This window comes from Pelodiscus sinensis, chromosome 5 (assembly GCF_049634645.1).
Source record: "Pelodiscus sinensis isolate JC-2024 chromosome 5, ASM4963464v1, whole genome shotgun sequence".
NCBI lineage: Eukaryota > Metazoa > Chordata > Testudines > Trionychidae > Pelodiscus > Pelodiscus sinensis.
The window spans coordinates 51,385,088-51,403,338 of NC_134715.1; the positions used below are offsets into that span (position 1 = coordinate 51,385,088).

The following is an 18,251-nucleotide window of genomic DNA, read 5'->3' on the forward strand; positions in this document are numbered from 1 at the left end:
CTCTGTGGCTTCTTCCATACAGCCTCTGATATATAGTACACTTAGACCTGGGCAAAATTTTCTGATCAAAACTTTTTTCAAGCAACAAATGCAGGTTTGCAGGAGCTGAAACATTTTACAAATTCATGCAGAGTTCATCAAATTGTCAGAAAAAAATTCCTTCCCCCAAATCCAAATGTTTCATTTCAACATTTAAAAATGGAAACCTTTTGATTGCTTTATTCAAAATTTCCTTTAATTATAAAAAAACCCTTAAGAAAGCTTAAAATCAAAAGGAAATATGTAAAAACAAAGCGTTTATTACAATTTCTCACGATTTTTTGGAATTGCCAGTGAGTCAAATATGTTATTTGTACAACATTAGTTACGATCTTCCTGAACTCATCCATAGAGCCTTCACTTTGTCCATAGAATACTAGAACTGGAAGGGACCTCGAGAGGTCATTGAGTCCAGTCCCCTGCCCCTCACAGCAGGACCAAGCAGCATCTAAATCATCCCTGATAGATGTCTATCCAATCTGCTCTTAAATATCTCCAGTGATAGAGATTCCACAGCCTTCCAAGCAACTTATTGTTTAGCCACCCTGACAGTTAGGAAGTTTTTCCTAATGTCCAACATAAACCTCCCCTGTTGCAGTTTAAGTCCATTGCTCCTTGTCCTATCCTCAGAGGCCAAGGAGAACAATTTCCCCTCTCCTCCCTGTGATACCCTTTTAGATACTTGAAAACCGCTATCATGTCCCCTCTCAGTCTTCTCTTTTCCAAATTAAACAAGCCCAATTCCTACAGCCTTCCCTCTTAATTCATGTTTTCTAGACCTTTAATCATTTTTGTTGACCGTCTCCAATTTCTCCACATCTTTTCTGAAATGTGGTGCCCAGAACTGGACACAATACTCCAATCAAGGCCTAATCAGTGCAGAGTAGAGTGGAAGAATGATTTCTCATGTCTTGCTCACAACACTCCTGTTAATGCATCCCAGAATCATGATTGCCTTTTTTTGCAACAGTATCACATTGTTGACTTATTTAGTTTGTGGTCCACTATGACCCCTAGATTCCTTTCTGCAGTTCTCCGTCTTAGACGTTCACTTCCCATTCTGTATGTGTGAAATGGATTGTTCCTTCCGAAGTGGAGTAATTTTCATTTGTCCTTATTAAACTTCATCCTATTAACACCAGACCATTTAGAATTATGACCCTATCCTCCAAAGCAGTTGCAAGCCCTCCCAGCTTGGAATCATCTGCAAACTTATTAAGCGTACCCCTGTGAAACCCCACTTGTTATGCCGTTCCAGCATGACTGTGAACGGCTAATAACTACTCTCTGAGAAGGGTTATCCAGCCACTTATGCACCCATCTTATAGTATAATAGCTCCATCTAAATTGTATTTGCCTAGTTTATTGAAAAGGTGGTCATGCGAGACAGTATAAAATGCCTTACTAAAATCTAGGTATATAACATCCACTGCTTCCCCCTTACCCACAAGACTTGTTCTCCTATCAAAGAAAGGTATCGGATTAGTTTGACATGATTTGATCTTTACAAATCCATGCTGGCTGTTCCTTAGCACCTTATTTTCTTCCAGATGTTTGAAGATTAATTCCTTAATTACCTGCTCCATTATTTTTCCTGGTGCAGAAATTAAATAACTAGTCTGTAGTTTCCTGGGTTGTTGTTATTTCTATCTTTATAGATGGGCACTGTATTTGCCCTTTTCCAGTCTTCCAGAATCTTTCCTGACTTCCATGATTTTTCAAAGATGATAGAGGAGGTATCTGAGCCTAACAGCTCCTTGAGTATTCTAGGATGCATTTCAGCAGGCCCTCATGACTTGCAGACATCTAACTTTTCTAAGTAATTTTAACTTTTAAAAAATTTTAACGTTGAAACCTACACCATTTCCACTAGCATTCACTATGTTAGGCATCCCTTCATCATCAAACTTTTTGGTGAAGACCAAAACAAAGACGTCATTAAGCACATCTGCCATTTCCAAGTTTCTTCTTGTTGTTTCTCCGTCTTCACTGAGCAATGGGCCTACTCTGTCCTTCATCTTCCTCTTGCTTCTAATATATTGATAGAATGTCTGTTTCTAGCTAGATTGAGTTCTTTTTGTGCCTTTGCCTTTCTAATCTTGCCCCCTGCATACCTGTGTTGTTTGCTTATTTTCATCCTTTGTAATTTGACCTAGTTTCCATTTTTATAGGACTCCTTTTTGATTTTTAGATCATGCAAGCTCTCCTGGTTAAGCCATGGTAGTCTTTTGCCATACTTTCTATCTTTCTGATGCAAAATAAAAGTTTGCTTTTGGGCCCTTAATAATGTCCCTTTGAAAAGCTGCTAACCCTTTTCATTATTTTTCCTCTTAGTATTACTTCCCATGGGACCTTACCTACCAGCTCTGAGTTTATTAAAATCTGCCTTCCTGAAATCCATTGTCTCTATTTTGCTGTTCTCCTTTCTTCCTTAGCATCATGAACTCTAGGATTTCACGATCACTTTCACCCAAGCTGCTTTCCACTTTCAAATTTCTCAACCAGGTCCTCCCTATTTGTTAAAATCAAATCTAGAACAGCTTCCCCCTATGTAGCTTTTCCAACTTTCTGAAATTTGTCTTCAATTCAGTTCAAGAACTTACTGAATAGTTTGTGCCCTGCTGTGTTAGTTTCCTAACATATGTCTGGATAGTTGAAGTCCCCCATCACCACCAAATCCTGTGCTTTGAATGATTTTGTTAGTTTAAAAAAAGCCTCACCCACTTCTGCTGCCTGGATAGGTGGTCTGTAGTATATCCTTAGCATGACATCACTCTTGGGTTTTTTTTTACCCCTTTTAACCTAACCCAGAGACTCTCAACAAGTTTGTTCCCTACATCCTTCTTGTATTTAAGTCCTTCTTAAAGACCCATTTTTATTTGTTTACAGTGAATCAAGTTGATTTGTATAGAAATTGCCTATTATTCTTCACATTTTCCTATCCTCTGTTTACTCTGTTGTTAGATTGTGTGATCTACTCTGAGCAGTGTGTAATAGTGCCCCTTATATGCTATAAACTAACAACAAATCTCAGTTTTGCAAAGGCCTTTGGTGCCAATCTCTTCACTGATCATATCTTTGCATCTTCTTGAGGTGAGCTACCTACCTATTACTAACATTGTAATTGTTTCAACTTTACTGTGTGTCAGAATGTCTTACCTTGTAAATTCTGATAGATCTATCTCCAGGGCTAGAATTGCCAGGCAAAGGTAGAAATCTTGACAGCAAGAGATGCCTGTCAGGTGTTGCAATCTGTAGATGGTAAAGAAAAGAATGATGTATCACTTACCACTTAAAATCATAGTGTTGGATAAGGTTTACCATCAATCCCCTGTCAAAGTGCTTGTAACTCTTATCCAGTATATATAGAACTTCCTTCTCAAAAGTGAGTGATACTCCATTATAAAGTCCTAACTCAGAATCCCAGGACTTTCTGATTTACACTATGTTTTTGGGTCTGTCTCATTACAGTGAGGCTAAATGATGCTGCTCTAGATGTAAACACAAAAGACTAAAAGCAGCCAGATACTATGCTGGTTGGCATTCTAAAGAGGTAAGATATAGGTCTTTGACACTAACAGAACATCAATATTGCCAGTTAGGTAAATCTGTCTTTGCAAGTCATGAAACAAACTTTCAATCAACTTGAAGGAATCTAAACTTGATGTAGAAGCAATTAGAATATATTTTATAGAGTAGGTGTTTGATTTGCTTTTAATATTTTATATTATATACACCTATTTCCAATAAATTTGAGAAGTGAGCAAACACCCAAGAGAGACTAAAAATAACAAGAGTAAGAATTCAGAGCCCTAGAAAGTTCACCTTTGTGGTTCAGAAGAGACACCTCTTTATTCTGTTTTGCCTTCTGATATGGGTTCTTTGAAGCCATCTTTCTGCAGGGAAGAAGAAAAAGATGTTGCCACTAAAATAAAAGTGAAGTGATTTACTGCATTATGGTATTTATCATCTGGTATTTGCATTCTTTCTTGTGCTAAATAAAGGAAACACTGTCATGTAGTAAACTTACGTTTCTTGGCAACCTAAACAAAGCAGGAGGAGTAGTTATTTGATCAAATGATGGGAAGGGACTATTAATCTTCTCTGAAGATAAAATTTGACCGAATTCCTGATTTGAGTCTTATTGCTTTTAGTCAGAGATGAGGAGCTAGTGGAGTTCTTGCTTAAGCTTTTTTTGGTCCAGGTAGGTGAGTATCATGAACAAACTCTCAGTGTTTCAGAAGGAAAGTGCTGCTAATATCCAATGAATAGTTTATGCCAGAAATATATATTGATATGATAGTATGATTAGAAACAGAGTAGGGAAGTAAAAGCTTTTCATAACTCTCAGTGGAAGTTGAGTGGGCAAGCAGGGAATCAAGCAGAATAACTTCAGAGAAGCTAACATGCAGGCTAATTTTCCCTTCTCTGAGCCCATTAAATTGACTGGATGACTACTCTTAGCAGTTAAAATGCTTAAAAAGGGCTCCAGAAAGCAACAAATTTTTCTAAGCAATAAAGAAACAAGAAATTATCTATGGTTATTTTGTGTGTGTCTTAGATAACTAGAGAGTTCCTTAAGCCTGTACTCCCGAGCAGGAAGAGGGACATTTGGGAAAATCTTGAATAAGTGGTCAAAGGCCAATGGCAGGGCCATATGTGGCTTGCACTCCTGTTGCAAAAAAAGACAAATAATGCATTCTTTTACTTAGTCACCTAGTTGAGGAGCTGGACCATATATCAGCAAAGTAGGAATTAAGACTCATTTGTGTAATTGGAAAAGGGCCACCTTAATGAAAAATCTGCATGAACTCTTCCCTGTGGAAACTACTTTGGTGATTAGATTCAAAGCCCATTGGTCAGATGCACTGTTGATAGAATTGTCCAGGAATTTCTGTCCCATGTGAAATTTTGACATTTTAGGCAACAATCTTTGGGAAGCTGAACAAAAACCCCAAAACTTTGAAATTTCCCATGACATGAAGTTTTTTGTTTCTTTAAAATTTGCTTTAGGTCAGTCAGCCTGTTTTATTTCAATTTCTATTTTGACTTGTATTTTAAATTACATTATTTTATAATACAAAGTCATTTCAAAATTAAAAATCAAAATGTTCCATTCTAATAAACTTGAAATTGAATGTTTGACCCTTATCAAAAGCTCCATTTTTTCCGAGCGAAATTTCATCAAAATCGTCATGTTTCTGTAGAACATTTTTATTTCAATTAACTGGCATTTTCCACTGGAAAAACATTTGTCAGAAAATGTTCGGTCAGCTCTAATTGCTGACTTTTTTATTTTTGCGCTTTTAGTGGTACAGGATACCAAAACTGGTACAGGATGGCATTTAGTGGTACAGGATACCAAAACTGAGAAACCAATGATGTGATCCAGCAGGAAAAATCTGGTTCTCTGTCCTGTACACAGCAACAAAAGATGTGCATGGGTGAATGCCAACTTATTTCAGTGGATACACAGGATGAGGAAATCCAATTATAGATTGTTCCATACGTTACCTGTCATATGAGTTGGAATTTGAGTAGGATACTGAAAAGTTCCAAGTGATTTTCAATCATCACAAGTGGCCTTGATGCTGACTGCAAAGGTGAAATCTCCAAACAGCTGTGTTCAGCACTACACCAGGCTTTGATTCATTATTAAAAGTAGGTCTATAATGGAGTCAGAGGGTGTCATTGCAGCTTAAATCAACATACTGGAGCTCGCTTTCATCTAGCTAGGTTAAGTTCTAGAAGCAGGCACTGACATGTGGGATAGCCCCATGTAGGATTCTGTAGGATACTGGAGGGCTTGAACACTCCACACCCTGCCATTGCTTCACTGCTTTGGTACCCAAGCTAGCTACATGAAAGGTAAGTTGGGTATGTCTACCGGGGCTGCGATCATAGTCCATGACTGCAGTATAGACAAGTGGGACGAGTGCCGCCTGTTGAAACATCTGCACCACCTACCACTGGAGTATGATGACATCTATTCAAAAATTAAACGAGGTTCATACTGCTTAGTTTTATGAGAGTGGACAGGAAAACACAAGATGATATGTCTGCAGTCAAGTTCCTGGATTGTTAAAACAATTTATACATACAAATAAGTATATATACAAAGTTTTTTAATGCATTTAGAATTCTCTCCTAGTAATAATTAAATGTGATTTAATTTTTTAAATAAAATTACTGATCATATCAGAGAGACTACTGAAAAACAACCACCATCTCAAAAGGCATTTTATCCATAAAATATGATAGAGAGATCTCTGAACTTTGGAAAAGTGATCTGTTTGTGGACTCTTAATTATGTACATCTGCCTTGTTTGACTGGAAAGAGAAGATTGCTGCTTTTGGTTTTCTTAAGAGAAATCTGTCGCTTTTTGAATAAGAATGAACCTTGACTGATGAAAATGAGATCTCTGCACTGTTTCACCATGTAACTGGGTTTTATTTATTTTAAATTGAAATGCCCACTTAAAAGGTAGTGCATATTCCTTAATCACATTAACATTTTGTTTAGCCTTTTCATTAAGTTCTGCTTAAATAGTCACATTACAAATTGCTAGCTAGATATACACAAATGAAGTCTTTAAGATGATTGCATAATAAATATTCAGAGGGCAAACAGGCATCAGTCTAGGTGCATGAGAGAAAGGAGCTATTTCGTTATATTTAAAAAAATGTCTTGTCTGAATGACAGACATCAATAAATGCCTAGTGCTTTAATCCATGGCATCATGTTTATAAAGCAACAACTCTTACAAATATTGGTCCATGTTTATACTCCCATTACATTTTAAAAAAAATATATTATTCAACAAGAGATTGTAATTATAATTAGTAAAGCAGCTGTTCCTAGCCATAATGCACTACAATTCTGTGTTGAATATTGTAATATCTAAATATGTGAAAATTCTATTTGTTCAAACAATTGATGAGATTTTAATCATGTAAATTAATCACTTTCTATAAATAATCTATGCTGCTAGATCTAGCAGAAGATTTGGCATTAGCTTTTCAGCTTGTTTTAGTGAATGATTTGTGTAGGAATCACAACTTTTTGCCTTACATCCATCCAATGGCTGCTCTAGATATCCAGTGTAGTCTTCTTTGGAACTTACTGTTCATTTGGATTTTTTTTTTCCAAATGAATGAAGAAGGGCAGGAGGTTGGTGGAGTGAGTTTGTTTGTTTTTTTTAAACCAGGAAGCAATCATTGCCAGTACTTCAATATCTCAGCTGATGGGCTATGAGATAATGAAATGGGCCTTTCCTCTTAAGTCTAACAATTAACTGAAGCCAGGATTTGCCATTAAATTGTAAGTCTCCCAAACTGCACAAGAATATTCTAGTCACCTTCAAAACTGTAATTAGGGGAAGTAGCAGAAAATGCCCCACTTTTTAGTACTTTTCTAAAACCAAGTCAGTTACAACTGACTGACACAAATGCTTCTGTAAAACTCCCAATTTATTAAAAATCAAATCTTTTGCTCCAGCCCTCAAGCTTCAATCAAAAATGGCAAACAACTTCACAAATCCTTACCTGTTGTCTAGCCAACTTCACAAATCCTTACCTGTTGTCTAGCCAAAGTGAGACCCTTTCAGCATTACTGGTCTCATCAGGCCAGAAAGAACTTCAGTGTATTCAGATGTCCTAAAGTATTCAGAGCTAAAGAGCACTTTTCTCTCTTTTTTTTTTTTAAACAGGTGACTTACCAGGAGAGTAACAAGCCTGAGTTTGTTGTTTCAATGAATCACTGGTTGAAGAAAGCTGGAAGAGAAGGTACCTGACAGAAATGCTCTTTATAGATTTTAAAACTTAGAGGGAACATAAAGGTTTCTGTATTACAGACGACAATAGAGAAAAGTGGACCATCATTTCAGTCTGATGGCCATACTTTACTTAGAGATGTTTTTTCCATGTGTGAGGAAAAGAGTATCTGCAATATGGACACACAACTGGAGGAAAGGGAAAAAAACCAGGGGAAAGGGGGAAAAAACCCCCCAGAGAAGTCTGAAAGCTTCCAAGAATGGGTTGTCATCAATTAAGTGAAAGCAGGCAAGCAGACTGAAGAATAAGGTAGTTCAGTATTGCTGCATTTCGCTAGGCACCCACAGGACTCAGTCCCTCCCAGAACCAGCTTATAAAAATCAGCTGCTGTGCACATGCATGCAAACAAACAGCTGGACTGGCAGGCTGCACAGCCATATCTCCAATAACAGGATCAGTTCCTAGCCTATGCAGTATTACTATCCCAACAGCTGTGCAACGCATTTGTAACAAGACTACATGTCAAGTAAAACCCTGTCTTACTAAGTTTGGATATAAGCTCAAAACTTAGCCTAGATTTGTCAGAGCATTTGGGACTTGAGAGTAGACTTGACTAGATTTTTGGATTCATACCAAAAGGATGTGAGATTAACCGATCCACACAATTTTCATGAGAAGCCAGCTGAAAGTTAGCAATTTCAACTAAACTTTGCACTGAATTTCTAGACACAGGTGGTACAAACCCATAGAAAATAAAACTGACAGAAAGAGGAATCTTTCCACTCCCCTGAATAGGAATTAATGAAGCCCTAAATAGGGATGTTTGAGTGCTTATGGGTTAATGGTGTCAATTACAGTCAGCGAAGCTGCTTCCCCGGGGAGCTGGGCAGGCAAGGTCTGCCAGCTCTGCTCCCAGGGAGGGGGCTTCACTGCTGGCTCCATTCCTGGGGAGGAAGCTTTACTGCCGCAGCAAAACTGCCTCCCTGGGAGCCGGGCTGACAGGGGCTGGTGACCCCGCTCCCAGGGGGGCTTCGCTGCAGGCTCTGAAGCATAAAACTAAACTGCGCGGCATAGGTAACTGTGTAACTGCTGAGATTTTCAGCGGTTACACCGTTACCCTATTACTTGTATAGGTAACTCTGTATAGACTGTAACTGTAATAGACTGTAACTGACACCATTAACCCATAAGCACTCAAACATCCCTACCTTCTTATCCCCTAAACCACCTCAGTACAGCAGTGGAAGATTGCATACAGTGATCCCTGGGCAGAGGGACAAGAGTATGTGACAAACTTGAGTTTTATTTATATTGCAGTAGAACAATGACAGTAGTTGCTATTACATCTTTATAGATGCGTGGCAAGTCTATGGTACTGTTATTTCCTATACTGAGGAGAAGGGGTATTTCTGTATTATGATCTACTTTATAATATTACAGCGATGACTATTTTATGTGTATTTTAAAGACAGCATAGTAACTTTTTTGGGAAGGTTGTTTTTAAATCAACTACTGACTGTTTGCAGTGTTGTCATAGCCATGTTAGTCCCAGGCAAAGTTAGTAATATCTTTGAATGGGCCAACTTCCATAGGAGGAAGTTACAAGCTTTCAAGCTACCTAGAGCTCTTGGGTCTCTTCTTTCCCTAGACCTGAACAAGAACTTTGTGTAGCTCAAAAGCCTGTACTCTCCACTAACAGACGATGCCCCATTCAAAGACATTATTTCACTCACCTTGTCTCTCTCATTGGTTTGCTGTGTGATTTACAGCAAGTCATGTCACTCTCTGGCGCTCAATTTCTTCCACATTTAACATGGATTTATTCAGCTAATCGAGTAGTTGATGAATTTCCATCAATTACTTGATTAGTCAATAAGGAGGGAGGGGGGAGAGCGCTTGCTATCCCGTCTGCGCCTCTGCCTATTAAATGTAAGTAAGAGCTGCCCACGGGGATCTTGCTACATTTAAAAGGCAGAAGTGCGGTGGGGAACCCGGGGCGAGCAGGAACTGGTTAGGTCCCAACGGTGCCAGATTAGAGAAGTTCAACTTGTATTAATAAAATACCAAATAAAGAATTCCTGCTAGTGCAGGGAGATTAAAAATAAACATGAGTCAAAAAAATGTGAATCCTGTCTTGCGTAAGCATACTGCTGTAAGGCAGCCAATCAAGTGTGCACACGGTGCTTTGCTTCTGACCTGAAGAGACCATTTCTGGGGGGTGAGTGAGTAGCTTACTTTCACCTACAGTCTTTAGCCTCTCTGCTGAGACTTGTCAACAAGGGAGCTAATTAGCACCATATATAATAGCTGTTGTTGTTATGTGGACACACACAAAAACTATAGCCATGCACAACCGATATTATCAACTACAAAAATTTAATGACTAAGGCACTTGGCTTTACGGTTTTATAGGTATGGGATTACAACAAATAGTGCCCATTCAAATGTTTAAAGCTCTCAAACTTTCTGAAGTAGCTTCTCTGTAATGTATGAGACATATACAGAATACACAAACTCCTTATACTGTACTCTCATGTATTTGCTCTCTCTGATTTAACAGAGTGGATCATCACATTTATGTAACAATAAAGCCTTTATATCGCACACAAACATATTCTGCACATGCCAGAAAAACTAATTTAATAAAGTTTTAATAACAAATGAAACTGTGTATAATTCACAGGGAGATCTTTCAAAAGTTATCTAGTTTTTCTGTATAAGCAAATGCCATTTTTTCCATCTCTTGTTTTTCCCATACCAAAATTTGATTAACTTAGTCTTACTATTTACTGTTCTCATAGACTTTAAGGTCAAAAGGAACCATCAGGATCACTTAGTCTGACCTCCTGCACTTTGCACACAACAAAAACCTCACTTGCTCACTCCTGTAACAGATCTATGTTCTGTATGTATACCGATCAGTATGTGGTTGTTACACACGTATCCCTGGTCCGCGACTCTCGGGGCAAGACCATGGAAGGCCTCTGGGGAGACACCAGCCTCCCTGCTGGGCTTCTCTCCCTACCTCCTGTCCCGTGAGCTGAGGTAGCCTCCCTAGAGCCCCCAGCCACTCTGGCCTCACAGCAGCCCTGCGAGAGCTCCTGGCCACCAAAGTGCTCAGCAGCCCCACCAGCTTCCCTGCTCTGCCAGCTAGGGGCTTTCATGCCCCACAGGCTCCCCTGGCCAGCTCCACACTGAGCTGGCGGGCAACCTGTGCTGCTGGGCCTCTCTAGTCTAGCAACATCCTGCTGGACCACGGGTGTTGTCGAACCACAGAGTCCCAGACCACAGAGGTTCAACCTGTAGTCATCTGAAAATCCCTTGTTTCACAGATTTGATTCCAGTGGGGACCTAAGGTTTGAACTTGTGGGGCTGGTCTAATCCCATCTCTCATTAAGAAAAAAAATGTCATTTTAGTTAATATATCAAACCTGACAAAAAGGATCCTTTCCTTTCCCTTTCCCCTTCCTTCCTTCCTCTTTAAATTACCCAAAATGACCAGATCTTCAGCTAATGTCAATTATGACAGCTCTGCTGACTTCAACTAAGATATGATAATTTATGAAAGCTGATGATCTGTCCAAAATGTTTATTGTAAGGGAGCAAATAAGACATTATGAGGGTCTCATACTGCATATGAAAGATATTAGAGGCTTCTTGGGGTCTAGTTTATCTTATATAGTTTCACTATTGATGCCGATGTATTAATATTTATAGCTCCAAGTAAGTATAAGAATATAATTTTACTTTTCCTTTATTACAGAAACAGCTGAAGTGGAGAAAGCAAGGCAATCTTTTCTCACACACAACTGATTATGCAGCCAGGGCCACATAAGAAATAGAAGCACCTTCTTAGAACATAACTAGTTACCAATTGATGCAGGAGCAGAATTAAACACAAGACTGAAAGAGCATGATAAAGGCTAGTCATGTTCACTACTAGGTGCTAGCATGGTACCCAAAGATTAGGATATTTGCTCTAGAAATACAGCCAAGAATTTTCCAGCTGATTAGAAGTTTATACCATGTCTTGATTTGCACTGAAGATTGCTATGAATAAGATAATTCCTTCATTACTGTGGTTTAATAGTCTATTCTAACTTCATTTTAAAGTGTCAAGCTTTTTTTTCTGATAACTTATGCCCTCGCCTCCCTGGCTCCTGGCAAATTGTCAGACCTTGGATCTGTGCAAATGTTTCTCCTCTCTCCAGTACATCTGAATGTCTTAATGGCATTATCTTTTTTTTTTTAATTGTTGATCTTTACAAGATTTGACAAAATATACACGCTGTGTTGAATGACAGAAAAATTCACATTATTTCACCAGAAAGTACTAAATCAGTGTTTCTTAAACTTTTTAAGACTGAGGAACACCAAACAATATTTTTTTATGGGGAACAACAAAGATTTTTTTTGTTGGGGGGGGGGGGGAAATCAGGGCAAAAAGAGTCGGGGGAAAGTTACTGAGGGAAAAAAAGGGTCAGGGGAAAGTTATTGAACAAAAAAAAAATGCTTGCCCCTTTAAGAGTGGCCATTTTGAATTCTGTTCTCCATGGTGTGCTGCGGAACACAGTTTAAGAAACTCTATACTAAATGAATATTCAAGACCAGAATCTACCACTTTTACTCACATTAAGTAGCACCTTACTCCACAATTAATTCCACTGGTTTCAGTGGGGGTACCTGTGGAGACAGATACTATTCAATATATGAGTAAGAGTGGCAGAATGTGGTTGATCGATCAGAATTTCATAGCTTTTACAGGGGAGAAGAGACCATTATGATAATCAACTTTGATCTGATCTGCTTGTCATTGACACTATTTCTTTATAATTTACCTAAGGCTATCACAAATAATTGGCCATACTTTTACACAGTTAGTAGGAGGAACTTTTATTAAATTCACAAAGAAACTAATTTATACACCCAACCTTCAAGCTTAAGGATCTCAAAGTACTTTACAAGGAAAATCATATGCAAATTATATTTAAGGATCACTGACCTACCTACTAAATATTGCCATATCTGAGGTGGAACACAGCAGTCTGTTAACAGTGCACAACAATACTACACATTATCATTAGGAAAGGAAGTCAATAATGCTGTATGTAATTAAAAGTAGTGGGAGAATATTTGGAAGGTAGCTAGAATATAGTTACGTAAAGTGATACCTGACTAGCAAGGAAGGATTACATTTTTGCTTTTAGAATGCCTCAGGTCAAGAGCTTGCTTATAGCCCATCTGAAAGACCGCACCTTCAGCCACAAAGTATGCCCCTTAAAAACATACTTGGGTATTGGTTCATTATTGAACCAAAGGCAAATGTACCACCTTCTGAATTATGCAACACCACTTCAAACAGTATGTGTGTGCTCTTTCAAGGTCTCCCCTCCCAGTAGTAAGTAGGTCTCACTCTATTTAGTTTGTTAGATTACAAAGGATTCCAGTGCAAGACAGTATGACCGAAGGCCAAACAATCAATTTCCTTACATTTTCATACTTTTCATCATAAAATAAATAAAATGTAACAACAACCACAATTACAAAAACCACATTTTCGTATAGTTAAAACTGAATAAAATGTTGTCTTACCTTTTCGTGTCTGTTACTCCTGTTGGGAATGCTGCCCTATCAAGATTTAAAAAAAAAAAAAAAAATCCCTAAATTTAGATGATTAGTTGACAAAACAATGGAGAAGAAGGGAGAAAAAATAAAAGAAACCAGAGTATAGGCAACCTTTTTTTTAATTAGAGTATATTGTACTTCCAAACTGGATACACTAGAAATTGGCAATGCAACATAAGATGCAAAGGAATATACCAGTTACTGTCAAAATGACCCTGTACAGCCTTATAATGCAAATAGCTTTATACAATACAAATTTTTATTAATGTACACAAACCTTGACAGTGTGATATTTGAACATAATACAAATAAAAAAGGACAGCCGAAAGAAAAAAAGAAAGTGCTGAAACTTTAACTGAATTACTGAATGGAAACCCAAGCCAACCTTCATTTAAGAATGCATAGTGAAAATAGCTATGAAATCAGCTTTGGAGTAGTGGAAGTTTACCAGCTATCTTTCCTTAGCTTTGAATTGCAAACCAATTATTGTATATGCCAGGGCTTTTATAAATACTGTATATTTTTCTTAACAAAAATAAAACACCTCCAAATACATTTTTCTCCCTCATCAGAAAGAATTAAATGTCTTTTTCCAAAGTGCTAAACAAAGTTGCTCAGTTATATCAAACATTATTTTCATTCAAATACAGGTTGGGCAGAAAACTTAAACACATGGGATTAACATGCTGACAGCTTCATAACACTCATTCCTGGGAGTTTCAGCCTTATTATATTGCAATTCAGTTTACAGAAAATATTCTTTAAACATTCCTTCCTCTTTGCCCTTATATACCTGTAGTTTACTTGCTGATGAACAAGCAGGCTTTTTTTCCCCGTTTGTTTAAGATCTTTGCTCTGTTGTGGTAAGGTCAGTCAGAAACACTGTGAGAATGTATTTTTGTAACCATTATATTAACTGAAAGGCCGACTGCATGATTCAGGGGGTAAAGAAACTCATCTTTTATCAGTTCTTATTTGAATGGGTTACTAATGTAGAGCCTATTCAGTACTCTCTATTTTGTCCATATTTGTAATGAAGTCAGAGGGTTTTGATGGAGTAGATGCAATAATGTGATAAACAGGGCCTGAATGGTTTGCCTTGCCTATTAATAGATTTACACAGCAATTTGGAACAGATGATTTATATTAATAGCTGAGCTAGAATAGCCACATGCTCACTGGAGCAAAAATATCTGTTGGAACTTAAACAATTGGGTGGGAAATCCTTTGTCATTATTTTACTTTTAAACTGGGTGGGAAATCCTTTGTCATTATTTTACTTTTAAACTGGTATATTACAGTCTGCTAAAATATTAGGTTCTCCTCATTCTGTATTTTCTCTTTTCAGACAGCTTCCAGTATTTTAACATGTATTAAAAGGTGTGAAAATGTACAGACGAGTTTAATGTCTTTGTTCCTGGCTTTGAAAGCATTTCACCACATGATTAACTTTAAGAGCAGTGGACCTTAGTCATATATTTAAATATGTTCTTAAGAGCCTTTCCTAAACACAGAAGCTTTCCTGAATTAGGGCTTTATTTTGGTATAGTCGTAGACCATAAGCTTGATTCAAAATCATTGAAGTTATTAGAAGTCTCCCAAACGACTTCAGTGAAATTTGGATTAGACTCTTAACTGTGTGTGAGAGAAGATGCTTTCAGATAGGGAATATGTGGAGGTAGAAAATTAAGTCTGATTAGGGCCACCTCTTTTAAAGCTTGATTGGGGGAAAACCTGAAGAAAGCTAGTGAGATCTCAAAATACATGGTAAAACAGATCTGGACCAAATGTCAATACTATGGAAAACAATAACACAATAAAAAAGCATTCTTGTACATCAACTGAATGTAAATGATAAATAATCTGAAAATGTTTAAATACTTTATACTTCACATTTCAACAGAAAGAACCTTTTATGCCTGACCTTTCTGTTTGTTTTGCACTGGAAACTTATCTTAAGAACTAGAGATCTATTAACATTCAGCCAAAGTTTTTTCCTCTTTCTTTAAGATCACTGTTTGCTTTTTAAGATTAACAAAGGTTATACAACCAATCCACATTTGCTTCTTACTGCAATAAAGTGCTACATATAAAATTGTCATTTTAATGACCACAAAGTAAGAGCATTAAATAAGTATAAAGTTAGCTTTCTAGCAGTGTATACCCTATCAGCCTTTAACAAAAAGGAATAAAATAGTACTAATAACAAGGAGGATAATATTGATAGGACCATGAAAATTGCAGATACAACCAAAAAGTTGAAGGTATAAAAGAACTGTATGATTAAACAGCACCTTTTTATATCTTTCTTTTTCAAAGAAGTTGCTGGTACCTTTTCAAACATACAATCTGATATGTCATCCCATAAAAGAAACATTTTCTTCTTTTTTTGCGAGTGACAAACTAGTGCAAGATTAAAGCACTGTGCAAAACTGCCTTTTTAGTCTGAGCATTTATACCCAGAATTTAACCTTTTTTTAAAATCCCCTCCGCTGGATTTAACCACCATAGAATTCTAGTTATACAAGTTGTTCTTTCAAACTAAAGGTAACCACTGCAGTAATGCAGTGTGTGTGTGTGTGTGTATAATATATATATATATATATATATATATATATATATATATATATATATATATACGCGCCCTTTTTAAACAAAAGATGTACATTATGGGCCAGACTGTAAGCTTAGTTACACCAGCGTAACAGTAAAGTATCTGGCTTTGTGTATGTGTGTATATATAATACATACTCTAAAGGCATATATATATATACACACACACCCTTCAATTTCACACACTCAGCCTACAGTGCTGACAGTAATTTCTTCCAGGTCTGTTCTACCTTAATCCTCAAATCTTTACAACTAATGATCTAAGGACAAGGCACCAAACATGCTATAGGAAACTGCAAACAGCATTGAGCCAATATACCAAACCTCACTGCTCTTCTCAACAATCATAGAGTTACAAAATTCTAAAATGTAAAGGGGAGTGGGAAAGGCAAAAGGAAAGGGGAAAGTAAATGAAAAGAGAATTAGTTTAATAATTATTAAATAAGCCAATACAAAGGATGTGCAAAAGCAATTTCATGGCACACTACTGACAGGCTCTCTTTCATACACTCACGCGCACACACCCAAACCAAAAATAAAACGCTTCAATATGTAGTTTTACAAGTGCTGATTGCCATTAAGGACACTCTTGTTTAGCTTAACAAGACAAAATTGTTTCTTAGATAAGAGTACTGGGAACATGCCTCTGAAGGTAGAAGTATGCAGTAGGTTCACCTCTCTGGAGATTTAATAAAGCAGCTTTCAGGCCAATGCAATAAGTATACACACAGAGCCATTTCCTAAATCTTACTAATGATATATATAGTACAAGTGTTCATACCTCTTCAGTTTATGTTTTGCAGCAATGAATACCTGCTGGGTTTGTTGGGGTATTTTTTGGTACAGAATGTAACTGTCCTCAGACAGTTTCTGCCCTTTCTGTTAGTCCAAGGTAGGCAAGGAAGGAGTGTTTAGGTGAGGTGCCATCTAGAGGTGCAGTCTGAGGTCTGGGTGGATGGAATGTGAGATCAAAGTGGTTCTTGGGGAAAAACATTGTTAAGGGAATGAGATGGGCAAATTCAGAGTTCCAGTATTTATCAAAGCACAAAGAGGCGCCATTTATGGCCAAGGCCTTCACTGCCAAGTTTGGGTCTGCTCCACTGCTGTGTGCAGCTGACAGAGCCACTGTTTGCAGTGCCTGGGAGGCAGACATGACTGAGAGTGGGGACAAGAGGTTCCTGGAGCTATTGACTGTTAGGAGAGGGTTGGCTTGCTTAGAGGTTGAATAATGGCCCTTCTTCTCCTCATCAGGGCATTCCCCATTCTGGTGCTTCTTCACGTGGCGACTGAAGACAAAAGGGTGGGTGGTCTTGAACAGGCACTCTTCGCAGCTGAAAGTCTGGCGTGGAGCATGCTTCAGTTTCTTGTGCAAGTTGAGATTGTCTTTGCGTTTGCAGCTGTAGCTGCACTGGTCACAGTGAAAAGGGCGCTCCCCAGTGTGGACACGCACATGCTCTATCAGCTTGTTGGCTGTTTTTGAAAGATAGCCACACTGGTCACACTTGTAATGGTTGCCAAGACGATGTTCCCGGATGTGCATTTCTAGCTCCAGCTGATTTGCTTTCACTGCCTGGCAGATCCGACACTTGTATTCCATCTTGTAGTGTGTCTTCAGGTGGCATTCCATGGCTGCAGGGCGATTTGTGGAGTAAATGCAGAATGGGCACCTATTGAAAGAACAAAACCAAAGAAAAGATGGTCAAGTTCTGAATAGAATAGTCTCACCCTTTTCTACCCATTGACATTCTTAGGTTAGTTTGTCATTCAATCCATTTGAGTCTAATTACAAGGCAAACAGCATTATTTTTCAGTTCATTTTAGTGTATTTTGCTCTTCTCAGCTTGTGCCTCTAGAATAAAAATATGAAAGTAGGATGATTTACTACAGCAGGGTTAACATAATCCTAGGAAAACACTGATTCATCCCACAAAAGTGTCTCTCTAATCTTACTTCATCTCTTAATGGAAAGGGAGTTTGTCCAGAAATGTATGTGTCCACTTGTGTAAAGGAAGCATAAACTTGCCATGCTCAAATCCAAACACACACACAAAAGAATGAAGGGAATTCCCTTTAAAATAGCATCCAAGAACAAACTGACAGAGTATCAAACAAAACAACAGAAAGTTGGTTTGTTAGGGAGAAGTTCAATCAGTCCGGTCTGTTTACCAAATGAAAAGACAACTTACCAGTAAATGTAGTTT

General features: G+C 37.8%; 2 protein-coding genes across 9 annotated transcripts in view; one reads left to right on the forward strand and one right to left on the reverse strand.

The window, feature by feature from the left end:
- Window positions 1-11,724, forward strand: part of C5H4orf51 (chromosome 5 C4orf51 homolog) — a 27,722-nt gene extending 15,998 nt beyond the window's left edge. The window contains exons 6-7 of the mRNA XM_006114686.4: window positions 7,749-7,824; window positions 11,576-11,724. Of these exons, the coding sequence (XP_006114748.1) occupies window positions 7,749-7,824; window positions 11,576-11,625 (126 nt within the window). The 3' untranslated portion in view covers window positions 11,626-11,724. The remainder of the gene's footprint in view (window positions 1-7,748; window positions 7,825-11,575) is intronic.
- ZNF827 (zinc finger protein 827) overlaps window positions 11,290-18,251 on the reverse strand; it is a 146,266-nt gene continuing 139,304 nt past the window's right edge. For 6 of the 8 annotated variants that reach the window (XM_075929980.1, XM_075929976.1, XM_075929977.1 and 3 more), the window contains one exon: window positions 11,290-17,717. In XM_075929980.1, coding sequence (XP_075786095.1) covers window positions 16,910-17,717 — 808 coding nt within the window. In that variant the 3' untranslated portion in view covers window positions 11,290-16,909. The remainder of the gene's footprint in view (window positions 17,718-18,251) is intronic. The other 2 variants (XM_075929982.1, XM_075929981.1) reach the window with 1 other exon arrangement.